This window comes from Nymphaea colorata, chromosome 3 (genome assembly GCF_008831285.2).
Source record: "Nymphaea colorata isolate Beijing-Zhang1983 chromosome 3, ASM883128v2, whole genome shotgun sequence".
NCBI lineage: Eukaryota > Viridiplantae > Streptophyta > Magnoliopsida > Nymphaeales > Nymphaeaceae > Nymphaea > Nymphaea colorata.
In genome coordinates, this window is record NC_045140.1 from 21,410,983 (window position 1) to 21,437,873 (window position 26,891).

Below are 26,891 nucleotides of genomic sequence, written 5' to 3' on the forward strand. Positions count from 1 at the left end.
AGTTTGGCATATGACCCAAATGCCCCTGCTGTCGCGTGAGCTGGTGATCTCCGATCCGCAGTCAATACGAGACGGCTTCAAGCGGTACGACTCGGATCATAATATCATTTAAAAATGCGTTCTGCCGTTTTCACTAGAATATCGTTTGGGTTCTGTTATGGTTTATTCACGGTAAGCAGCACGAATGAATACGTATCGATCTAGGGCGAGTCGGTACGAAACGGAAGTAACCGAGCCACCTGATCACGCTCACGGGGAGGGGATGGGCTCCTTCCGACAACGTCTGCTCTAATCACATGAGTACCTCCGGGCAGATCTTCAATTCTTGGCTGTCGGATTCGAAAATCCAACGATCGGGATTACCCAAACAGCTACGGCTGATGAGGATGAACTGTGGGGGCCACAGGAGCGAGATTCTTTTCCGCCGTTCGCCGGATTCCGTTTCCTTCCTTTTCTTTTTCCTATCTGGAAATACGTTTTCCAACATGCGGACCAATTATAATTTGAACATTAGGTGCAGTTAGTGTTTGAAAGCCGTGAAGCTTTCTCCGTTTAATGATTTCTGAAGATTCTAAGCAGTTAATACTTCTTCCTCTCTTTCACGTCAAAACTCAGCAAAAAAGTGAATGGGAAATACATTTGAAGATCACAATGTTCAAAAGATACATCAGATAAACATCTAAACCTGTTTATTATTCAATCAAACTTACAAAGAAGATAAATTCAATAACTTGGGATTCAAACGAAGAGTAAAGAACAATCTTAAACGGAAGCGGAATCTGCATCAAAGTTAAAAGGGTGGATTTGCACTTTTCCACCCCGTGGAAGAACTTAATTTTCCAAATAAAAGAAGGTAAACTGATTTATACCTACCACTGGAGGACATACACATTCCCCTCCGCTATTGCTCTCAATCCTGGTTACCTCTTGGATCCTCGTATTCTTTTCATATCATTTATCTTCGAAAACAATATTTATCTTCTAAAGTAAAGGAACTCATGGATATCCAATGTAGTAACTATATAGGTAAATACTCCATCAATAAAATTAATTATTAAGAGTTTTTTTTTTTTTTTTTGCAAACTAGCCTTATAGTAATGATATTAAGAGTAACTTGGTGAGAAACATATATTAAGTTGGTTATTTGTTGACTTTAATAATGTTTTTTAATAATAAAAAAAATGAACTACTCTTATAACATCAAAATTTTTGATAGTAAAAAGATCAATTTTTTTTTTTACAAAAACAAGTTAAAGTAGAACATGATTCATATCAAATAAACACATTTATTTTTGACACAACCTTAAGGGTCTGCTTTTTGTTCCTTAACACAAATGCTTTGGTATTTACCAACCTAGGGTAGGATCTAAGGCCTTGGTGAAGGCGTCCCTCATTTTATGTTGCTCGTAGTAATGTTAGAGAAATTTTCTGCTCTCTCGATATATAAAATTGGTGCAAATGTCATTTCCAAACTTTATTGCCGGTGCTCTTTTCATGTACTAAACAAAAAGTTTGTCTTTTCCTAGAAATTTCACGAATTCATAAGCTATGAAAAATATAAAAATAATCACTAATTGTGCAAAAACATGATTTTTCTGCCAATTTGCTTATACATAATACACCGACTTTCTATTGCTGCAGTCACTGTACCGAAGGCAAGCTCTGTCTCTTAAAAAGGCAAGAGGTTGGTTGGGTGAAAACTTCATCTGTTTTTTGAGTCAATAGTCTGAGTCAGGAGGTAGTGAACACATCCAGAGATTTCCATTCGGAGGTAGGGTCTCCTGCCCTCCAACATATTTTTAAAAGGCTTACTCCACCCATTGTTGTTAGGATTTATGAGAAATCCACAACGGATCCATCCCATCTCCAACAACAAGAACAACTGATATTATTCTTTTGGTATTCGGCCTGTGAGTGGAGAGAATGTAAATGCATTTCTGGAGGTTTTCCTGCTGAGAAGCTGTCCGGAACAGAGGGATGATCTAGTCATGCGCAGTGCTCCACGATATCTGCCCATGACCACTGGCTTCGACCCAATGACAGATTCGTAAGCACCTCACGATGGCTGCGTGGAGAAGCTAGGGTTTCGTTATCGCCTCTGCACACTGTTTCGCACTCCATCAGTTTTTTAGGGGCCGGTATTAAGCAACTTTGAAGTTGATCATTGTATCAAACTTTAGAGGGCGTTTGCATGGCCCTGTGGCAATGGATGCCAGGTCCACCGTCTCATGTTCCAACTTTCTGATGTTCCTTGAACTTCAGCTCCGACTTCATGCCCACTAGCCTATAGAAACTCATACTCGGTGCAGATTTGTCCTGAACTCAGTAACTTGTAAGAATTCCGGGAACTTGAAGTCTTATTAGTTCTTCTCTGCTCTTAATTTGTTTTCCCAGAGAACGTGTGCGGGGGTTAAGCCCCCATCCTTTTCCAAAAAAATAGAAGATTATGCACAATAAACAATGGGGATCAAAGATCCTAAATCAGCACAGTCCTGAAACGCGTAACAGTCCTCAATGGCATGCCACACTTTACAAGACTGATTCTCCAGATTGACTGTTAAAAGATGGGTGATTTCTGCTGCTGGGCTACCTTTTGATTACAGAAATGCTTCTAACCAGCTGTGCATCGCACGTAGTAGAAATTTGCGGGAAATTTTGATTGATAAAGCTTGTTAGCTCCCCTCCCCAAATACCATCATTCGTTAGGATGAGAAGTCGAACCTGATGTTGGTCCTCATTTATTATCATCTCTAGACATCTCAGCAGCACCTCTTCCCCAGGCTTGTGGTGCCCGTCGCCTAATCTAACCACGCCAAATCTGTGCTTGCTGCCCGTAATTTGTTTTAGATAAACAATTTTAAGCTGACATTACCATGAGAATTCTGAACTGACTAAAAAACACACCTTGTCGGAGTGAGGCATAGGGAACTTATCTTTTGACATGTTACTTGAAAAGCTGAAGAATTTTAGGAGGTCGCATCCCACATGAAGCCTCTACCCGCTTGGCTCGGCAAGCCCCGGCTAAGCCCACTCCCAATGGATAATGGGATAATCATTATATATTCTCTTAGTCCCAGTCAAAAGAAATGCTAGGATGAAATGACGGGCGTTTCTTAATTCTTAACCAGGTATCAGATTTATTTAGTTGAACAGTTAGGGGTTCAGGCAGTCGTGAAGGGTAGCTGCAATTCGAGACTATGGTGACACTTTTACGTTTAGCTAGGCAACATCTACATGTTTCACAATGCAGGGTAGAAGAAGCAGGTAATAGCTCTCTTATTTTCAATGACCTCCAAACTTGTTACTTACAACATACAATAGCCGTCACCAAAACTAATAGAACACAGATATGTGGATTAGGACTGAGAGATGTTACTGTACACTAGGGAACAAACTAGACTCACAAAAAACTGCCAATCCTCCATAGCCTTACCGTCTGCAGTGGCTGATCTTGCACTTTTTCAGCATAAGTAAAAAATAGATGCAAGTCACACATCCACATGCCTTTCAAAGATGGTAGCATCAGGCTCCAAGTCAGGGCCTGTATCAGCTAACTGTAACTTCCGTTCTGTTTTTCAGATCTGTGGAATTTAGATTTCTTCAGTTGTCAAACCATCCTCACACATTGTCAATTCTCATTATTCTTGCCCTCCGTGATTCTCTCCACAACAAAATTGCAGTAAGGTCAAGATTATATGGTGTCATCCAATTGTTGGGGGAGACAAAATAGAAACATTCTCAAAGGTATGCTGAGGAGAACGACATGGAGTTGATTGGCTGCCGGAATGTGCAACATGACCAAGGTTACGCTCACTGAGAAATCATAATTAGGGTTGAGAAAAGTTATAGCACAGGGAAATTGATTTTTGCAAGTTGAACTGCATAAACCATCACCTTTGTGATGTCTGCTGTTTTTGCCCCCTACATTCTCGGAAATGTTGCTTTGTTGTTAGTAGCTCGATTGGCTCTATCCCTTGATTTACTTGCAATATCCTGTAATGTTGGGTGATGAATATACTTTAGGGATACATGTAAGTAGTGGAAGCAACATAAAAAGCAAAGAACTTACCAGCTTTGTGTTGTCTAAAACCGTCTGATGATAACTGGAAATTTGCTGATGAAGTGGGTTTTCTAAAAATGGATGCTCAAGCAACTCCATTGCTGTTGCCCTTTCCTCTGGGTTAATTTGCAGGCAACAACGAAGAAAATCCTTGCCTTTGGAACTCAGAGTTTCAGGAATAGGTGGGACTTTACTTTTCATGACATTGAACATTGCTGCTGCCTGCACAGGATACAAGATAACAGTTACAAATGAAATAAAAGTACAAGCAGAAACACAGACTGAAGAAACTTTTGTTACGGAAGCTTATATCCTTTTAGCACACACTGCAGAAGAAAGTTTTATTACTGAACCTTGTATTCTTTAGGAACCTTAAATCTTCTAACGCTGTTCAATCTTCTGACGATGCTTTTTCTTGATTATCACAGATGAAATGAAGATAAACACATAAAGATGTGTATCCACCAGAAAAGAAACTTATTAAAATGGAAAACTGTGTGCATTGTGAGCTAACTTTAGTTTCCACGGCAATCTTATCACAATTATGCAGGATAGGGTAGATCACTAGGAATGTGGTTTATTGGTGATAAGTGATGCTCCCCGTTATATAAAAATTTTAAAGACTGCAATATGAGACTTATGTCCTACCATGCTCCACAATGTCGAAAAAAGTTAAAAAGGAAAACAAGTGCAAGTACCAACATAAGCACGTCAAGATTAAAGGAGAAAGATATAAATAAATACATCCTAAAAGAAAGGGTACAATAAACGCATCAGAGAAAGTTTAGCATGGTCATAATTGGTAAACGACCAACATTTTAAACAAACCAGGACAAGGAAGGTATGACAAAGGCTTGAATGGTGTAAAGTAGTTAGGAAAGAAAACGAACAAATAAGATTGTAACATTTGACAGGTTCAGCTGTTCAGCACTACATAGAAACAGAAATGATATAAAGGAAGAATCCAACTATTGTTAATTATCAACTTTATGAACATAATACTCGTATTCTGATACAAGTAACACAAAGGAAACAACCAAAACTGCAGACAGAACAAAGCTAGTTTCATTAAAAAGTTCGACGACAATTAGTCCACAGCCTCAGCTACTGGCCTCTCCAAAGAGATGACAGCTGAAAGAATGTGATTGTGGCAAAAAGCACAACTAATAAGAATCTTCATGTGCACTATGGTTGATACAAAAGTTTTTCTCATAATGAATCACTGCATAATCATGTAACAATTAATATCACCCATAATTTTATTCAGAAGAATGATAATGCAGTGAAATTCATATACACACGTATTTTTGCATGAGATTACCCCCGGTAAATCACCCCATGGGGGTTTCCCTGTGATCATCTCAATGATAGTACAACCCAAACTCCAAATATCAACGGCAAGGTGCTGCCCAGTTTCTTTCTGCAGTAACTGGAAAAGAAGGAAACCCTGTTGGCAGAGGATGATCCAAAACCAAGGAACCAAACTAAACTCATGACAGATTGTGAAAAACTTTACCTCTGGTGCCATCCAATATGGAGATCCCTTCAAAGACAGTGGTGTAGGCTGCCCGCTCAACTGGGACAAAAAGGAATGCAATTTAGAGGAACTATAATATAACGTGAGGATTACACTTGTAATACTCTTCTTAGTCAAGTCCTAGAGGATGACATCAGTACCAACATCAAGCAGCTAAACTAACATGCCATAATATAAGTAGAGTAAAATAGTCCACCCATAGTAGGGTGGCAACATGCCTACATTCAAAATTTCTGAAACAAAATAAGGGTAGTCTATGGTTTACACTGATCATGACGTAACAAGTTAGTATTCTATCTTGACTGCTTCAATTACGTATATAAAACTTTTGTGACATCAATATAGGATATGTTGTTAAATGCTTGGCAAATCATTTAGGATTGCTATGGCAGGGACTGAATTGGCAAGGCTCAGTTTTTGGATCAGATGTCTCACCAACAACTCGAACTTGACTCAGCATTAAGGCAAAGAAAGTCTGGAACATTATGAACGCCAACCAATTTTGGGTTAGATGTCCAATAGTACAGTGTTTCTTGAGATAAATATAAGGTCTCCAGTCCTCTATATGCATACCACCTAACCATTTTTCGTTCAATATTAAAAAATATGTCCTTCTTGGTGATTACTCCCCCTGGCTTGATTCCAGTTTTACTGATTTTTCATTCAAATAGCAATATTGTTAGGTTACATATAGTCATGCCTGCATCAAACTGAAAACAGTTGACTTATATTCCTATATATGCATATTTGACTGATTTTTGAACTGTCATGAAATGTTAGCGGTTAGCACAATTGACGATTATGAAATGCAAAGAAGAAAGAAAAAAGAGGTAGCTTTAATGATATTAGGCCTCAGTTCACTTAGCCAATCACATGTTCCTGTCCATAATGGGAAGGTTGAGCAAGCACAACGACAATCAAATTCTTGCATCAGAAGTTTTCAAGTTCATCAATAATGTTGTAGCATAAAGCCAAATTTTCTGTTCACTAGCAGTTTTGTTTGTGAAGCCTCAGACTCCAAGTAGATTATTAGCACTAATATCCGAACTCAATATTGCGACAGTGTCACAGTGCCATTCACTGGCATGCCTTGTGGCTATGATCTGTTTAGCAGGTAATGCTAAAGAATCAATATCGTGAAGAAAACCACACCACACAGATCCTAGATAAATAAAATTACCAAGATTGATGAAGCTTATCCCCATATTACAAAAATAAGGAATCCTAAACACAGAGTGCAGCCTTAGATGTAATATGGGAATAACATGAAAATTGAAACCAGTACAAACATGCATAAGCTGGCCCAACTTATTCAAAATTTTCCAACTACAAATACTAAGAGTACTAAGTCAAAGGATGTACATATTTTGCCATCCCAAAATCTGCAAGCTTAACAACACCACGATCGTTAACCAATAGGTTCGCACCCTTGATATCCCTACAGAGAAACAATAAGACAGTAAAATCCGTCTTAGATGTCTTCAAGATTGAGAAATCCTCGTGCATATATATATACACATCTGAAGTCACCTGTGTACGACATCTTTGCTGTGCAAGTATGCCAAGCCCAAAAGTATGTGACGAGTGAAGTTGCGAACGACAGCTTCAGGAAGAGACCCACCAGACTCTTGAATAAATTTTGTGATTGAACCAGGATGCACAAACTCTAAATATATGTAGAAGTGGTCCTCAACCTGAACAAGAAAAATGATAAACTCTTACTCATTCCTTAACAGAGAATTAGACAGGATAAGTCTAGAAGGTACACAAGTCAATCGCATATGCAACTCACCACTTCACTTCCATAATACTGCACAATGTTATGATGTTTAAGTTGGCTAAGAGTTTCTATTTCCTGCAAAAATCACCCACCAACAATCAGATAAAACAGAAATTATTTTCCTAGAAAAAGATGCAGGATGAGGACAAAAGATGCTGGATCATTAAAAGTTCATGCATTTGAAAACAGGTGAACCTTAGACTTTGAACACACAAAAAAAATTGTAAAGCATTGCAAGGTTCACTGATTTGGACGGGGATTAAGTGCAAACCCACTCAAACTATGTTTGTTGGTCCCTTTTCCCCTATAAAGCGTTGTTAGACTAAAGCTCCAACAAAAGGGTACCAAACAAAAGTAAGGCATGAAGGTGAAAAGAAAATACCGGTTCTTCATTATTCAGAAAACAGTAGGTGAATCAGACCAAATGAAGTCACAAAATGGCAACTGAATAAAAAGTCAATCAAGAAGGTGAAAACAAAATGCCATTTCTTCATTAAGAAAACAGTAGATGAATCAGATAGGATCATGTTATTGACAAAAGTAAAATCTTTAATGAACACAACCAGTGGGAAGAAACAGTAGAGGTGAAGCCGATAACCTAAGAATATGATTCCATAAATGCTTAAAAAAATTGTATCAGAATTTACCATTCACACAATCTCCCTCCAGTTTTAAGCTAAAATATTTGTTAAGAAAAACTAAGATGATGATAAAGCATCAAATACAAGCACCAATCAGTCACAACCTTTTCCAAATGTTTTATGCTATCAGCAGAACTGGGATCATCTGGAGCTAGACAGACTTCTTTCATTGCACAAGTTGCACCAGTCTCACTGCGAAACAAAAAAAGCATGTTTGATAACTAAGGGAACAAAGCGAAGGAATGTGCGTATAAAGAGCCTACCTGTTAATAGCACGATAAACTCTCCCATATGTACCACACCCAATGATAGATTTCTTTTGCCAGGCTGTCCTTGTTGATGAATTTGGAGTTGCAGCTGGTTGTGGAGAAGAAGATGATGGCCTAGAAGATGCAGGTGGTTGTGGAGAAGAGGATGATGGCCTAGAGGATGATTGTGGAGAAGAAGATGATGGCCTACAAGATGCAGGTGGTTGTGGAGAAGAAGATGATGACTTAGAAGATGCAACTACTTGCAGAGAAGAAGAAGACCTAGAAGCTGCAGCTGGTGGAGGAAGTGGTAGCGGGTGGACATTGCTAACCTCAGGCACAACAGGGGAGCTCTCCTGAGACATTTTTGAGCTCGTTGCAGAAGTTAGTCCATTTTGAGATATGGAGACAGTTATTTTCCTTCCAGGGCTATGATGGAAAGAGTGGCCTGGAACGGGTAAAACTGTTCCCCCTATACCTTGAGGAGGAAGGCTATTAGATAGATCGTGAAATAGAAAGGGATTCTCCCTAGGATGGTAAGCGTGCAATTCTTCACCATATCCCGAAGAAGACAGAAAACGGTCTCCAGTACTTAATCTGCGAGGACTTTGGTTGGGGCTCGACAAGCCACTAGAAGGAGCACTTTTTGCAATGACATCTGGCGTGTCGATATGATGCACCTTGTAAGTGGAGTGTTGAACATCGACCTCCTTAGTGTGCTCCAGAGGATATCCATAAGATCGCGCATAAACATGAAATGTTCTCTTCTGAATTGTCGCCAAACCAAGTGAACTGTGAAAGAGATTATCCAATCAGCACTTTGTTTTTTATTAAACTATTGAGAACTTCAATACTCACTCTGATTCAAAGCGTATTATTTTCTCCAAAAGAATGGAATGAGATTGCAGATTAAAGATCTAGAATTGTTCAGCGAGAGCAGACACGATATCAGACATCCACGAAATAAACTTTTCCAGCAAACGAAAACAGAAATGCAAAGTATAATTCCAAGCTGGGCCTCTTTAAAACTAGACCAGAAAATGACCTCATTGTTTATGAGATGGTGCATTATTAAACGGTCGGGAATGGGAGTTCTACGATTTGTTGGCACCAGCACAGCAGTTTGCAATAATAGCAAAAGCAGGAAAAAAGGAAAAGAGTAGAATGAAAGTTTAAGGGTCAAAAGAATATTTCAGAAAAGAAGAACGACAAGGAAAACTGAGCTACAGGAAGAATGGTGTTTTGGTCCTTCCATCGGAAAACTATATCCATAAACCAAAAGATCAAATCTGATGATAAATCATCCTATAATAGTCTCCAAGTCGACCATGTTTTGTAAGACTGACACGAAGGTTCACCAAAGAGGAGACCCCAACCGCCAGACTATTAACACCAAAATATCCATGCTTGTTCGTAGATCTGACAAACTTCATATGTATTCGAGAACCTATCAATCGCTAAGCACACAAAATTATCGAAGCGGTATGGCTTTATTGCAATCCATCTCAATTCCGTGACCCAGTGAACCATCTCGTCACTCCCCTTAAATGTATTTCCCAAAGTAGAACAACCAAAAGATGTTTGCAATGTGAAGATAAACAGAAAAAGGAAACCAAGAAACCAGGAGTTGCAAACGAAGAATAGTCTGACTACAGAAACCACGATGAAAACATAGGGACTGATTAATTAAACGTGGTGAAAGAAATCACCTGCCGTTTTCGTAATTGCAGTCAGACGCGGAAGTACGGTGATGGGTTCTTTCTGATTGGCCAGGAGAAGGCAAACGCCAGCAACTTGAATTGGATGGCCAGGTACTACTGGAGTCCGCACGTGAGTATCCAAATGACTCCGGTGACGGCAGCGCTGTATCCGGATAAGACATCTCAACCACGGTCGACGTCTGGGAACCGGAAGCCGGTGAGGGAAGACCGGCTTCCGCGTCAGTGAGGTATCTGAGTTTCCGCTGCCTGGTTAGCCTTTTGCGGGGCTGGTTCTGTCCCCAGCCGTTTTTGAAGCTTCCACCGTCCTTGGGGCTCCATGTTCGACTGGGTGAGAAGGGAGAAGAAGCAGAAGAAGCGGAAGAAGTTGGTGACTGTATAGAATTTGAAGAAGAAGAACGACTCTTTCCGCTGGCTTTCCACCAACTCATCATGCGAGATCGACGATCATAGCTTTAGAGGGACAAGCTCGAACCTCTTTCTCTCTCTCTGAACTTTGCTTCACCTACCCCTCCAAATCTCTTCGCTCGACCAAGAAATACCAACCGTTGCTGCGCCTCTCTCGTGGAGCCGTGTGATGGAAGTGAGAGCAGAGAGGAAGGAGAAGAGGGCAAGAGGAAGAATACTCTTGAAGAATACTCTTTACATCCAATTAAAAAAGGCGAATTGATGGTCAAACGGCTTTACCATGAAACGCCCCTCTACTCTTCCCTCCCCTACCCAAGTCAATGCCCCTCGTTTTACACCCGTGGCTGTTCAACCAAACTCTTTTATATTTCTCCCATTTCCCCACACTATTACGCTTGGTCAATGCAGCAGAAGCTTCCCTGTTTTGCATCCCCTTGAAGAAGCTTCCCCATCATTTCTCACCACACTACCGCTGCTTCCTCCCCTTAGTCCACTAGAGACGCTTCTCCCACTTGACCTCCCACTGGAATTTCCAGTACCGTAGAAACAGTCGCTGCGAGGAAAAGTTTGCATGCCTTCTACGTACCTCCCAGTCTTCCACAACTGCTACAAATTGGGCATCTCCATTTTGGCAGATTTTGAATTCGCTGGTGCTTTTTATAGATTAAATTCAATTGATTTAAAACTCTACTAGCAGCTTCTTGGTATCATCTCTCTCGTCTTCTGGTTGGAGTTTGTCAATGTAAAAAAAACCCCACGGTGACAACAAATTCTTAGTTGGTGTATCATTCATCATATTCTATTATAACCCGCTTTATGATCAAGTCATCTCGAGTAACAACAGGTTATTCTATTACAACCCGCTCTTAACCAGGACAGATTAAGAGCGGTAGAAATTTGATTTGCATCTCCATCACTGTTGCTTCTGTACTATAGGAGCAGTAAGAGCAGAAAAGAATGGTGAAAGTGGCAAACTTTTTCGAAGCATTCTTCCGTTTCAACTTTGAAACTACCAAATGTTTGGTTACCTCAATTTACATTTTGTTTGCTCCCATTTGCTTTATTTCTTTCACTGTTGGAAAGGTGCTGAACTTTTCATTTTCTTGTCAGCATCTATCATGACAGTCCCTAGGCCATAGGCCATAAATGTGGCCTCCCAATTATAGAAAACGAGAAAGGGGAAGAAACCAGAGACACCTCCTAACTTTTGGAGGATTGCATAAAGCTGATAGAATTAATGTCGAAAAGGTAGTCATAGAACAACAACACTTGAAAAAAGCGGGATAGAGGCAAGGAATGGACAGGGAAAGTTCATGATTATGCAAGCACTGGAAAGAAAAAAACATAGATGAAAGTACTTCGCTTTTCGAAATAAATGTTTGTTGGAGCGAGAGACATGTCTGCCTCTTCTGTGTGTCAAAGTTTAGGACCGTCAACTTACGACAAAGGCCCATCTTGTTCGTGCTACGGCGTTCGACTACACCTTAAATTCACAGTTTCAACAAAGCGCAGACTTGATGCGAGTTTTAGAAGTTTATGGTGTGATTGTTGCATCTTTTGAGCACAGATTTCAAGGTTTTATTAGAAATCAACACTCTGAATCCCTAGGATTTATGTTTCTGAGTAATTGAACACACAAAGAGACATGACAAGGAGAATAGGTGCCGTAAAAATAATCAGTATTTTGTTGGGGAGAGAGTATATGTTATTAATCTGGAAAAGAAATGAGATGCGAGGTAACAGGAAAATTTTTATGAAGAAAAGCATTTCTATTAACAGTTTATCACCTTGGACTTCAAGCCTAGAGTCAACTCAATCAAATCAAACACGATTAACTAGGTGCTGAGTATTTATATTCATGGCTAATCATTGAAGTAGAAAGAAAGTTATTCAAAGAAGGAGAAGAAGAAGAAGAAGAGAACCCCTCCATTTAACGATTCGAGACTGATGATTTTCATGATTAAGAATGAATTTGACATGTGGTTCCATTTTTATGAAGATATCCCAAGAAAAGTGGCGTGTTGCCGTCTTGGTTTGAACTGTCACTTGTCTCGTGGGGTCTTTCATGCAGAATAATAAGAGCGTCCATGGATTGGACTTGGGAGGTCTACAGTTCAATATGACTCATTCAAAACCAGTTTCTATAGCTACGCAGATTTCAACCCACCTGGTAGCCAGCGTTAACCTGACGTTTCAAAAGGATTATAAACGTTTTTTGCGACATTTATTTTGTTTTTCAAAAAAACAACTCATTTATAAATATTAACAATTACTAAAACCCAACCTACCAATTAGTTTTTATATGAGTTTTGGAATAAGCCGATGTTGCCCAACATCTTTACTTTATTTTCTTTTCTTTTCGGGGGATTTAGTGGTTTGAAATTCTGACCAAGAAAATTTTGATTCTAAAACTAAATTAGATCTCACCTCAAACAGTAATTGGAATGAAAATTCAAGTTTCTACTTTCCTTTGTTGTGTTTGATAGTATGAAATTTTGATTTCAAATTTAAAAATGAGACTAACACTTTTAAAATTCCATTGGTTCCCAGCGAATTTAACGCCCACTTTGTTTTCAACCAGGATCATGAAGAGGAGAGATTAAGGGTTCTGGCAAAAAGGAGACTGGGATCTCGAATTTCGGCCCTCGAATTTGATTTATTTACAGCTCAACCCACGTGCAGTGTAAGGCTAGTCCTGGTCTAGCACGAGAGTCGAGACCCGTCGTTGAATCAATCAACAAACGGTTCATTCTTTTCTTTCACTCTGACTTACCTGACGATCTGACCAAGTCAATCTCCCGCCACTAATTGCTGTTAAGTCACAACTCAAGAATAACTTTCCAATGAAAAAAGTCATTTTATATTTTGCAACCCTAGAAAAAAAAAAGTATGACCTGGATTTGGATGGTGAGGATGAGCACCGGGTAGTGGTTGGTGATTTAGAATAAAATGACGTCGTATTAAAAATATAAGTTGGGAACATTATTTTTTTTGTTTTTGTTTACTGTGGAGGAAGAGCCTTTTTCTTACTGTCGATGACAAGCAAACGCGTTGCTTGGAGTTGATGATGAAAGTTTACGTAGTAAACAGTAATAAAAGTTGAGTTGGTACGTAATAAAGTTGGCAAAAATAATCGATGAACTCTCTGTCCGCATACGGGGCTGCCGAATCCTGGTTTCATATCGTCATGTAACTTCGTGTTTGATAGCATCAAATACCTCATCGATTATCGATAGCATCGTCATTGCAGCCTTATAAAACAAAACAAAGAAAGAGAAAAGATTCCACCGACCGTTTCTTTATACAATTGATGCCAACTTGCGCAGGAAGAAAAAATTTCAACCAAAACGTACAAGAAAACTGTTTACATGAGAGACTTTTTTGTTCAATAAAAGTACCCAGAGACTATTACTCCGCCCTGAGGACGTATGCTTGTTTTTAGAGCTGATTTAGAATTATTGATCTACATTCATTAGGGTTCATGTGAGTTTTCTCATGTGAAAGAAAAAAAAAAACAAAAAATAAGTTGATGTTAGGTCTAAACCTTGAATGCGGAATGGAGGGTAACACTCACAAGAATCAAACCCGAGGCCAGAGTAACATTCACAAGAATCAAAGCACCAGGTGCTTGTGCCAGCCGCATTTTGTAGACTCTTCATTAAGTGGAGGCTCTCTGCCATTAATCCATGGAGACCATCCACCATTAATGCTCTGTAATCTTAAGAGGCCGTTTGACAATAGTATTAAAAAGTATGTTACTGTTCAATGCATCTACACCAATTTTGAAATAAACACATGGGACGGTAGCATCCTGTTAGGGTTGTAAATGTGCTGTCTTCAACAATAATTAGTTTCAACCAGTGTCACAAAAAATACATTTTTTTTGAAAAAAATGCGATAAATTAAATTACTGTTTAAAACTTTAAAAAAAAGTAGTTTTTTTAAGAAACTTTAAAAACATGTTTTAACGCATTTTTAACAGTTTTTTTTTTTTGCTTTTTTCACTTTCTTATGTTTAAATGCCAAACAGTTTTTTATTTTTTGTTGTTTTATTTGTTGTAAATATACTTATCTTTTGATGTTTGTGTTATTAGTTTCACTTATTTTATTTTTTTCATATTTTTAGTTTTTTTTTTTAATTTTAAAAAAATTACCTTATTTTTCCGGTTTTTTTTTCAAACTCGTCGTATTATACCCACGAAAAACCTCGCCATTTAAAACTTCGAAACATTATTTATGACCATGTTTCAACTAGCAATTGACATGTCTCAAGTTTACCTCACCAGTTGCATCATCGGCCCAATCACAATTTGTTCCTAAAACCGACCTAATCAGATTTCAATTGAGCTCCATTCAATGGAGGAAAAGTTCTACTACAAATATTTGTTGCATTTGGACCGTGAAAAATACCAACCAGATCCAAATGATCTGCAAGCTGGAGAACCTTAATGAATATCAGTTTTTCGAGTAGGGGTCATTCTATTGACATAGATTTAATTTGAGGTCCGGATCTAAAATGCGAACTACCTAAAATATACTATTGTAACAAGAATTAAAGTTTTTTACCTCCAGATCTTAAACTTATGGTTTCCAATTATGTGGTTTATTAAGAAGGGCCTCACGTTAAATTGGGTCTCAAATTAGAATAATGGAAGGGGCCCCTTAAAGATCTATTCTTTGAAAAAAAAGGGGTTCTTTCTTGAACAGGAAAAATGAGGGCCCATTTCTGCTGCATATTTCAAACCCTTTTGAAGATGATTGTGAAAGGCATAACTTCCTTTAACTGCGGCCTGTCCTTTTCCTTTTTAGTTTGAATTGGTCTTAGTTTATTACAAGTGAAGAATTAATAAGGCCATTAAATGAGGTTGTTGTAGAATTACAAATTGACTGTACGGACGTATTAAGTTAGAATAATTTCCTTTCTTTCGTTGCAAGGGAACGAGGGAGGGTGATGTTCGAAAAGCTGACTTGTGGAGTATAGGGGCGGACTTCTGAACTCTGTGTGACTGTTCAACAGAATAGCAACCATGAAAATCGAACTAGCGACATGTTGTTTACATGCCAAGAGACTAGACCAGGCATAATTTCCTTTCTTGGGCTTATTTTTCCTTATATATATATATTTTTTAAAATGACTGCTCTTTATCAATTTTCTAATAAAAGTTGCACTTTTAGAAAAAAAAAAACAAAAAAAAAAGTATGAAACAAAGGGCTGAATGAATTTTCGCTAAGTCGAAAAAATAGAAAACAATTAGTTGCATGTCTTGTTTCAACGATCCTCCATCGCTAGGTTATATTCTCATAGTTTTAAGCTAACTTTTCCCTTTTCTGGTTAACAAAAATGCAGAACAACCCTTCGTCAGTTTCCAAGATAAATATGTCCCTTTTAAGAAAATTATAAAAGGTGGCTTATTTTTTTTTAAAAAAAAATTATAAGCAACGTGTAAGCCCAAAAACGGGCATCCCTATTTGATTTATGTCCACAAAAAAATATTTCTCAATAAACTTTTTAACAATCATTGGTCAAATTTGCAAAGATTTTCAAAGTTTGTAGGCATATCAATGCAGACTAAAACAAATTTGGCAGATGGGTCCAATGTCAGATCCGCACCAGCCTGGATTAAACTCTGGCAGATTGAGTTCAAAGTGAAAATGGCAATAGGCGAAAGCCCTTTCAATGGATCGGACATATCCAACTACCAATATGATTTCAAGACCACCTAACCAGGCCTAGTAAAGAAAACTAGATTCTGTACTTACCAAAGAAATTCAGATTCCATGTGCAGTTTCACAACTGGATCTGAATACAACTCCGATATCCAATTCGGATATGATATACTCAGTATTGGATCTTACGCTAGGCAGGCAGATCCAGATTCGATTTCATTGTCCGAACATTGGTAGATTCACACGAGACAAAATGTCCAAGTTAAGTCCATCCACCAACAAGATTTTCCATTTTTATGAACATCATTTTCTTGGTCTTGTTTCTACATATTGCCTAATGCAGATGCTTCCAAGGCTCACCTAAGTAGGTCTCTCACTGCGTACTCACATTACCAGGACCCGGCGATTTCGGGTTCGAGTCACATGGTTGTGAATCCCCAACGTTTTTTGTGAAATTTCTCCGCTTGACAACTAGAATGCTTTAGCGGTGACCAGAAGCTGATCGTAGCTTCGATGATTGCGTTTCCATTCATGCATCATGGGGCCAAGTCAATGCACTCTGAATGTAAGGTAAGAAATCCAGTCAAGTCAAGCTCATGAGATTGCCTGGACTCACTAACCCAGGAGGCAATCGAAGACAAAGGGAGCACGCTATAGGGCCCATTTCTTGTTCATGAGTCTTCACCTCTACCATTTTCACCTGCCATTCTCCTGTGCTGAAATTCCTCATGTGTAGGAGACTCAAATGCAATCTATTCATTGTTGGGTCTTTCAGGATATGACGTCTTCAAGCGCTCCTTTTAGGGCTGCACAACGAGTTGAGCTAGCTCAAGTTCGACTCAAACTCGACTCGTTTATAAATAAGTCGAGCTCATACTCGAAATGTTAAACGAGTCGAATACGAGTTGTAAGAATTTGAATCGCTTAAACTCGACTTGGCTCGACTACATAATGAATGTTGAATTATAATGAGAAAATAGTTAAACAAAGTAGCAACTAAATGAGTTAACAAGTTAAATGAGTTAAACTAAACGAATTAGACTCGTGTAGATGGGGCTGGTTCCGACTCAAAGCTTGAAGATATTGAATTAGACTGAATTTTGATGTTACTAAAATTTTAAGTTACACTTCGAGTAACCTGAGATTCATGAAATGTGAGATCTTGTGGATCATGCCCTGAATTCAAACTCCTTGAGTTTGAACGGCAGAAACATGTCGCTTGAGTTTGCATGTTAGATCCTATAAGCCATGTCCAGCTCCATATTTGAACTAATTGGGCCCTATAGCTCTTACGCAAATATTTGTTCAGTTCTTTCTCTCACCAAACTCCAGATCCAAATGAATTGTTATGGGTCATGCAACGTTCAAGACCCACCGGAAGACGACCTTCTCCGTCCATACCCTTGCCGGGAAACTTGTTCGAAGAGAAAAGGCTGACCCTGATTTCTTGGGGCGACTTTCCAACAGTCTATTGAATGAACGGTGTTGGTCTCCTGTCTCCGCGTACGACGACAACATACCCTTGTATTCAACGTGACCGGCTAACCCTGGACATGGGTTTACTCGAGAAGGATTCTTATGATTATAAATGACAACTACAAGTAATCGTACCAGCTTTTCCCATTTGCGACTTGGGTTCAAATGTGACGACCTGGTCTTATGAGCTAGCTTTTGAATTGAGTTTGACCGTCACCTGAGGTAAAGTGTAGAAAGAGAGAAAAGAGGGGATGAAAATATCCAAAGGAGAATTTGTTTTTCCACAAACTTTTTTCCCGTCTATTTGTTCTAAGATTTCCCATTAAAATAACCACAAAATTCCCATCGATCAGACATCAGGCGGTCGAACCGAGAGGAAATTGATTATGGCTAATTTTGCTTTAGAAATAAGTTTTCATGGAATGAAGTGGTTAAAACGTGCTGAAATTAGCAACTATGGGCAGAATCACTTTGTACCAGAAAAGAACTTCTAGGGCATAAGACCTGATGACAAGCCTGAAACCAAGTCAGCCTGCCAACATGATTAGGCATAGCCATCAGATGAAAATCAATGTAATAAAACCGGCAGCATGACCAAAGCATTCATTTTCATATTGTGCTTGAACAGCATCAAAACAATGAAGACCCCAGAATTTCAAGATCCGAACACCATGTTTTGGAAACGGGATCATGCATGCGAATAGAATTGAACAAATGGAAGCACTGAAATTTCTGTAGTTGGCAACGGTTACCTCCAGTTAGTTGGTGAAAAATAAACAGACTGCTGGAACTAACATGATCGATTACTGAAGCTCAAGAGTGGAGCATGAGTAATTCAGATGGAAACCACGTTGTCATATAGCGCACAATTGGTGGAGTAGTCAAAATTTGAAGTGAATATATCTGAAGCCAATTTTTCTCAGATGCATGTGTTGACAGAGAAAAGTTAACTGCCATTCTCATGAAAAGATCCAGTTGTCTAATAGACCTTCAATAAAGATGTATCTAAACAACGCAAATCTCCAGTAAATTCATTGGGAAAGGCATTCCCTTTTGGATCCCCTACAATTTATTTCCATCAAATTCTCCCAAATTGTCACCTCCCAGTTACTTGGAAAAATGGCTTTGAATCAGCATCTTTATGGAAACCCGCAGCTTCAGACGAGCCATATTACACAGGCTTTGCTATTCAACAAGTTCTGATCATAGATAAAAGATTGCAGTTTCAAGGGATGCCCCACATGAACTCCATTTTGGAGTGAGTTATTGAGCCGAAGCAACATCAACTGGTTTTGCGGCAACCAGTTTCACTAGCAGTTAATTGGCACAGGAACAGTTTCCAGATGGAAACTGCAGTTATACCCGGACAAAGCCATCCAAGGTATCAAACTATCGCTTGTCGTCCACCGAGTTGGAAGAGTCAACAGCCATGATTGGAATACTGGAAGAGAACAACCACAATACAAACATGCCCAACTTCAACTCTTAACACAGAAAAAACAATTTCTGAAGTCACTTATCAGACATCGCATAAAAACTGTCTGGGACTGAAATTGTTGAACAGAAGATCTACAACATTTCACTGCTACAATTTTTCTGAGACAATCTTACATATAGGAAATGTGTCATTTTTGCTCAAAAGCTTCAACGAAGGATCAACTTTAATATCTCGCATAAAAATTCTATCTCCAATATCAAGGTTGCTCAAATCAACGTCAATTTTAGGCAAAATATTGTTAGCAGGGCAGAGGTACTTCAGACTGGTTCTGATCTTCCTTAGTGCGCCTCCTACACCAAAGCGAAGGATGTGATTAATTCTGGAAGACATCTACCAACTTATCACAAAGAGCATACGAATGAAACAGGTTAGTGATTAGTCTTATGTATCATATAAGCAAACAAGTCATCACAACTAGGAAAATCAAACAAACACATTATCACCATGGTCATTACATTTACAGCATTATACTTGATACAAGTTTAATCAAATAACCTGTGACCCGGGTTTTGTTGCCACTTGCCAGAAGTGCAAAGAAATTACACCACGCTTGCTATGTTAGTTTTGGTATTTAAAGTTAACCTGGGTTTGGTTGCCAAGGTCAAAACACAGGCTACACGGCTACATCACGCTCCCAATGTTGGTTTTGGCACTTGGCATATAAGCACATATGCAACACCACAAAAAAGCCCTTAGCGTACATCCCCAAACCCATGCTTCACCTTCTGCAAGTAGTAATGCTCAGGAGAGTTGAACCACGGCTTCCCAGCTGACGGCCACATCCTGTCCCAATACACCAAACACTGATTCTTGACATTTTTAATTAACAGGGATAAGGTTTTTGAGAACGTCTTGCAAAGACCACAAGATCATCTTTAGAAAGGAGGGATTCTGACAACATCCTAGTTAAAAACCACACATAATTTAGTATTTGAAAACATTAAAAAATCAGAAAAGACAAAAACTCAAGCTCCCATGATCTATTATTCTCTTAGGCTCCAATATGATCCTAGGCACAGACGAGCCTAGAGAGTCAAGGTGAACTACATAGGACATGACAAATGAATCCATAGCCACTGATGCATAAGAAACAACATTCACATTCTTTCAAAGCATTAAGCGAGAAAATTGCAGGTTAGTCAAATAAGGTTAAGAGAACTGTATGGGAGGTCGATTTGAAGAGGAAACCCATGCCTCATAATTAAGGTCAAATATGCTGACAAGATATGCATAAGGTTAAATATGCTGCGATCTGATAGCATCTTAAGTTCACAGCATTTTTAGGCGTGCTGTGGGCTATCCTTTCAACATGTTAATCCAATTGATGTACAAGGTAATTAACCTCCTATTATATTAATTCTATGAAGATGTATACATTTGTTGATAATTCTAACTTCAATAGGATACATATGCATAAGAATTTTTAGGATAACGGGTAACTAAATAATCCTAATACCCCATCCAACAATCAGTTTCAACGTAGTCCAGAACAAATGTAAGCAATCCTAATTATGAAATGAATGATGAAAAAAACTTCTCTGAGTGAACAGGCAAAAGACAGCAGCATACGAGGAATTTCCTAAATCTGTCCCATCTAGGCGATTCATACAAAAATTTCAACTGCATAAATAAAGAACACAAGCAGTCCAAGCCTTTTTCTGTATGATACATACTAGTGGGCAGTTCACGGATGTGTAATTTCTTTTTGTGAACATGGGACGGATGCCTGACGGGTTTAAGAGGTCCATAAGTAGAACAAGACAACTCAAAGAGAATTTTTTAGCTCACAAGCATGCCACTTTTTTATTATCAATCTCAGCTATCCAGATAAATTCATTCAATGCCAACTAGTTGATCTTCCTGATAAATTTTGAGAAGTCTTTTACGTCCTCTCCTTTCCATAGGAAGGACAGCCAATGCATGGATAAACAACGATTTCAAAGCGAAAGGAGAACATTTCATGATTCAGATCAGCATGAGAAAGCAGAAAACGATGTTCGTATGTTCAAAAGTTTTCTGTAATTCAATCATGTCAAGCCATAACCATTCAATCTAATTACCATTACAAGACGGAAGGCGCAAGCTTATCCGAATTCATACAACTATTATCAAAGTTTGACTTCATTCTGATCAACAATAAGCAAATCAGGTTTCCCAAAATGGCAATTCCCGCTCCTTAATTCAATTATTGCAATAGGTTCGCCAGCAACTTGACCAAAGTGAATTCAGAGAAGACGTTCATAAGTGGATATCAAAAGTAATGGATAACAAAGAAACCCAAACACGGCATTTCCCAACAAAAAAAAGAATTGCAATTAAACATTCACCTTTCTTAATGCCAGGGCAATCGCTCGCGCCATTGAAAACGATCGGCACATCGACCTCCAACTCGCCACCATCCATCGCCCATACAAGCACCAAGTTCAGGATCTCCCCCGTTTCAGAATTACGATGAACCTGAAACTCACAACCAAAATCCCTCAAAGTCCCCCCGGACACAAGTTTGGAAAAGTAACCGGACCACACAGGAAGGGATCTTCACCTTGATGGGCAAAACGGTGCCAGATTCGAGCACATGAGAAGAGCCGGGGCCGGCGAGGATGCGGAGGTCGAAGGTGCGGGAGAGGAAGAAGGGCTCCTCGACGGAGCCGAGGAGGGTGAGGATGTGGTTTCGATCGGCGGTGATGAGGCGCTTGCGGGAGACGGGGAAGGAGTTATTGCGCTCGAAGATCACGGCCGGGATCCTCCCTTGCGCCCTCTCGCGAGCCGCGACTCTCCTGCCCGTGAACTCCCTCGGCACCGCTTCTATCGCCAGCTCCTGCAACGAAGACGACGATGAGGAGGAAAGGGCCCTGGACAACGATGGTTGCGCCCTACACAATGTGGCGGCGACACGCCATTTCTGCATCATCGTGCTCCCTCCCGCTCCCTCTCTCTTCTTGGTTATCGGCCGGCGAACCTCCCTTTCCTTGGGTTTAGGGGTTTAGAGACTTGGACGTCTGGGGTTTTATCTTATGTAACGAACCCATTTGATTCGTGTGTGAACCTTACATGTACCTGACCCGGTCATGAACAGTCTTGCGTCAGGTAATAAATCAAAATTACATGAACACTCATGTATTTGCAATCAGTCTAACAAAAATGATATCTGGTGAACACGGTAGAAGTCTCTACTCAACTTTTTATTTCTTTACTTTCGGTGCTTTGAGGTGGCCTCCTCTTTTTACTGTTTTCAAAACAAATTCTTACGACACTTTAAACCTTTCTAAAAGTTTTCTAACTACTGCTTCTAAATCTAAACGTGTTCTCTATTCAGCCCGAAGTGGCACATCCCAAATCTGCAGAAGAAGATTGAAGTGCACCACCGTCCACTTGCAGATGAAGCCCATCTTCCATGGCACCCGTTCTTGAAAGTTATCAGTTATGAGAATCCTTTTCTCATCCTTTTCCTAAACCAAATAGCTGGAAGGTTGTATTCAAGCATCCTTTATGGGGCGTTTGATTACTCTGAAATTGAAATCCATGGATCTGATGTGGCATGCTTTTACAAAGGTCTATACTAAAATTCATAGTTCATCAAATTAAGAATTTTAGTTCAGACCTAAGATCCTTATTTTACTTCTTTGCATTTATGAAAGGTCCAATTTAAGAATAGAGGGGGGAGGGTCCCATCTTAAGTTCATTAAATCTTAAAGATCTCAAACCCGAGGCTATCAATCAAACACCCTCTTAGTTCTGTTATGTTCATGAAAAAATTAAAAAATTAATTTAAACTTATCTATTGCAACCTGTTTGTAATAAATTTAACTTAGTAGTCTCATAACGCCAGTCAGTGCTGCTACCCTCTTGAGATTAGTGAACTGACTGAGACAAGCTTGGTCTGACATCATTGTCCTAGTCGAAGCAACGATAAAATAAATTGGGCAAGGAAGCGTTCAAAAACAGTCATCATATATAGGATGAGCTAACTTAGTAGTTTCATTCTATTTTCACAAAGAAGAGTTTTGGGGCTTTTGGTCTCGTCTGGAAAGAAAGAAAGAAATCAAATGAAGAATGAAGTCTTTAAGGGCACACGCTCATTTCCCTTCCGAAGGATCTCAAATCAGTGCCTGCTTAATCAAACAGTGGGTTTTATAAAAAAAACAGCAGTGATCTCAGGTCCACACTGCTTCTTTAAAACCTTGGATCTAAAGTCGGATCTTTTTTTTGTTTTTTGATTTTTTGTTGGGGATGGTGCTGCTGCTGAGGGACTTCAAAGCATCTTCAATGATCTCAGATCACCAAAGCTTTCAGATCTCGATAAACAAACATGTCACCGAAGATTTCAGATCTCGATAAACAAACATGGCCTAAAAGTTTCAACTCTTGCTTTTTTATTGCACTTTCAAGCAACAAACTCCTCCGTTCAATTTATGAGTGCACAAAACACTCAGATTTTCAGTGCTCATGACATACAAAGCAAACTCACAAAGCATGTGAGCTTTCTCATGGTTGCACAAAGCACTTGATTTTACCACACGCACAAGTAGGATTGTTAATATTTTTTTACTTCTGTCCAATTCTTACCCAAACTCAACGCATTTGGCTAGCCTGTTAATTGTCCAGGAAAACGGTAACCAGAGCCGCAATCAGAACAATGGTACTAAGTCCACTGATTTGCCTTCACCTGAGTAACTGAATTGAATTAGAGATCCACTAACAGAACAACATGATCAGATACATTACTCAGAAAATTCAGCATGAACTGAGCTTTAACAGAAGAAGGTTAAGATTGGAGCTCAAAGATGCATGAGAACAATGACTTGGAAAATGTTTCAGCAGATCATCCGCGTTCTTTTTCCCGGACGACAACAGTCTGATTCACCATCTAACTACCAATATTGCTATTGCCAATTAATCCTAATCCATTGGTGTCTGTGTTAGGATTCTGTTTAAATTGAGATCGTGGTCTGCTCCTTGGAAATCCTTGCTATGGTTCCTAATTAGTGTCGCAACGATACAAAACCAAATTCGTGATTACTGTTCTGGAGAGCAAATTGACAGAAACTTCTCATGTCTTTGCTTATTGGGGATTCCACCACTCAGAGATAAGGAACCAAGGTGTGGCTCAGACCAACTCCACCTAGAAGGCCCACGATTCCTTCAGGTGCAGAGTTTCATACAAGAGCTAAGCACCCATCTGCAACTACTCGGCTAGATTGTTAAGAGCTCTAACTAAAACTCGTTTCTTTTACTGTTTCATAGACTTCACCTGTGACCTGTTGAAAGTTACCCTGAAATTCGTCGATAGCAATCGAAACTTGCCTGGAGAGAAGTGCATTGAACTTTCTTCATCATTGAGTGAGTTCTAAATGAAGTCCAGAATCTGAACTCTTTGAAGATTAACATCTGTGACTTTCTAACCGGAAGTCGTGTGCCTGGTTCAACTCAAGTAACGAAGGTGCTCGTGAAAATGAAACGTTACTAGTACAGTAAACGCCCGTCAACCATCTTGATCAGACTTTGAATCTAGGCAACAAACATAGATATGCGTTTTTTTTTTTTTTTGTTACGATTTCTCTTTTTGGGTATGCAAGTCGAGTTGAAGAAAGCATCCAATTAAACAGCTTCATTCGTACGATCAACGTAAAAAGACATATGTTTCACTTGAAAGAGGTGAAGAATTCAATACTGAGCAGCAAAAACTAAGTACAAATTTATTCAACCCAAACTTGTTCGTTTAGAAAATTTTGAAAGAATCGATCGACTTCAGGTAAGAACCGACGGTTAACCCTGGAGCAATGGCAGCACAGAGTACAATTTTTAGTATAGAGAAGCGGAAGTGGGTCCGATCCAGAGCAGATACCATACGAAGTCAGATTAATTTAGACGGGTCTGCTCAGATTTAGAAAAAGATATGCAGAAGTTACATCTTGGATCAGACCCATCTTCATCAGCACCGAGTGGACGTGTGCAATTGGGGTTTCCGCTAACGGGCCCTTTAAGGAGTCAAGTTTATCTATCAACTCACAACACGAAATAATGATGCATCAAAGGAGTATACTTCAAGAAAACCAGACACAGAAAAATGGATAAAGGGGTATTCAAGATTGCATTATATAAATATATATATATATATATATGCTGATGATCAAAGTTGCCGCTTTTTACGTGCAGATAATTATTATAATTTTAGACTTCACAGTCCTTTTCAAGTTATATCTGAAACTTGCTTCTTCGGCGACTACTTTCTGTAAGAGTTAATGCGCAGGAGACACGACTTCTTGCGAGAAGAAGAAAATTTGGTATCGATCCAAACTTTTATATACGGCTATGTCAGATTCTCTCCTGATTCAAGAACAACTTTGCATGCATGCATGTGAATTTTTTACTTTGTCCGCAGGTGAAAAATTCACATAGAAGTTAAAGGGAGAGAGATAGAGAGGGAGGGAGAGATTGATCACGTAGAGCTACCATTTTGATATCGATATGAAAAGCTTTCGTCGTCCATTGGTGTTTCTTCCGGCTGGCTGATCTCATATAAAAGAGTTCTCTTTTCATTAGTTCTTACCGGTGCATGATGCACATCAAGCACCATCTTTGAGAAATTTTATCTCGTCCGATCCGATCCACAGATGAAAAAGACAAAAAGAAAAGATTTACCTGTTAAAGCATGGAAAAGTAGTTTTTAACCTTGATCTACTTTTCCGGTTACTTTCTTGCAATGTTTCCTATCGAACTATGAATGTCTATCTCGATTACCAATTAATTTCTCCCACCCACCTCTTTCTCTGAAAGCAAAGATGGGGCTAACCACCATATCGGCCATGCATTTAAGCGCTGGTTCATCCAACGGCAAGGGTTTGAAAAGGGGCAACGGATCATGAAAAAGAGAGAAGAGAGACAGAAAGTGGTGGAAGCATGCGATGACAAAAGGGACGATCTTTGTAGGAAGAATTATTGAAGGCCAAGCTGAGCTGCGACTCAGTAAGGTCCACTTGTTGGTCACCATTTGGGTTCAATAATGTGGCCAAGGTGCATTGCAACCTATCACCAACACCATTAATGTATCCCATGCTGCTCCTCCCCGTCCGGACAGGCAGGCCTTTCCTTTGATCACGGCCCGTAAAGTGACCTTCCAAAGCCCGAACCCCCACGTTGTCCCCCTCCCCTCTTGTCACTGTACCGATCAATTTCACCGCCAACCATTGAACCTTGTGGTGGTTCCCGGCGGAGCTAGAATTTTTTTTTGGCTGAGAAGCACTTTGAGTCGCCAACCCGAGTTTGATGTGGGCATCGCATGTGACTGAAACTAGATCTGCCTGCCTTCGCTGTACTCGGATTTTTGTAGGTCTGCTGACCGCACTGGCCCACACCAGTCACACTATAACTCTGTTACGTTGCGGATGCATGTCTCTATGGTGGATCTACCGTCACTGTTTTTGGGTAAGATTCTTTTTCTTCTGGGAAGGGAGAAATTTGGAGATTTGCTTAATAATTGGTGATTGATGGTGAATAAGATGGCATGATTATTGGGTGGGGTTATAGAGAATGTATGGAATTATTGAGCATTGCATGAGACAAAACAGGCTTTGTGAATGTGATTGTAGGCCAAAGTGGAGTTGATTAACAGAAGACCTCATGTTCACTTATAGTTGTTGCATATTGCTTTCATAATTAATATCATGGTCGTAAAAATGTCGGATATTACGAGGGGCTAAGAAAAGGTAAGCATAGGAAATAGAAAGCGTAAAATTCTGAATCTGTATTCTCCAGTATCGTCGTTACATCATGACTTCGGATATTTGTTGATGCCATGATAGAATCACAAAGTACTCCCGTGTGAAATTCTCGTACAAAGAAATTAATTTGACCGCAT

General features: G+C 39.4%; 2 protein-coding genes across 4 annotated transcripts; both read right to left on the bottom strand.

Annotated features, from left to right (window-relative positions):
* Positions 1 to 3,252: 3,252 nt before the first annotated feature.
* On the bottom strand, positions 3,253 to 11,040 carry LOC116250593 (mitogen-activated protein kinase kinase kinase 5-like). Of its 2 annotated transcripts, none has more exons than XM_031624336.2 (11): positions 9,976 to 11,040; positions 8,282 to 9,058; positions 8,123 to 8,210; positions 7,390 to 7,452; positions 7,128 to 7,291; positions 6,960 to 7,035; positions 5,577 to 5,636; positions 5,382 to 5,489; positions 4,070 to 4,282; positions 3,895 to 3,993; positions 3,253 to 3,777 (listed from the first exon to the last, which is right to left on the bottom strand). In XM_031624336.2, the coding sequence occupies exons 1-10, from the start codon at positions 10,416 to 10,418 to the stop codon at positions 3,922 to 3,924; spliced, it is 2,064 nt and encodes a 687-aa protein (XP_031480196.1). In that variant the 5' UTR covers positions 10,419 to 11,040; the 3' UTR covers positions 3,253 to 3,777; positions 3,895 to 3,921. The 2 variants fall into 2 exon arrangements, with proteins under 2 accessions (XP_031480196.1, XP_031480195.1); XM_031624335.2 differs by having other exon boundaries at positions 3,253 to 3,813; positions 9,976 to 11,038.
* A 7,964-nt stretch (positions 11,041 to 19,004) lies between these two features.
* On the bottom strand, positions 19,005 to 22,025 carry LOC116249817 (uncharacterized). Of its 2 annotated transcripts, none has more exons than XM_031623100.2 (3): positions 21,576 to 22,025; positions 21,361 to 21,490; positions 19,005 to 19,323 (listed from the first exon to the last, which is right to left on the bottom strand). In XM_031623100.2, exons 1-3 carry the CDS (start codon positions 21,942 to 21,944, stop codon positions 19,121 to 19,123), a joined length of 702 nt encoding a protein of 233 aa, XP_031478960.1. In that variant the 5' UTR covers positions 21,945 to 22,025; the 3' UTR covers positions 19,005 to 19,120. The 2 variants fall into 2 exon arrangements, with proteins under 2 accessions (XP_031478960.1, XP_031478961.1); XM_031623101.2 differs by lacking the exon at positions 19,005 to 19,323 and adding an exon at positions 19,453 to 19,816 and having other exon boundaries at positions 21,576 to 22,024.
* Positions 22,026 to 26,891: the final 4,866 nt, after the last annotated feature.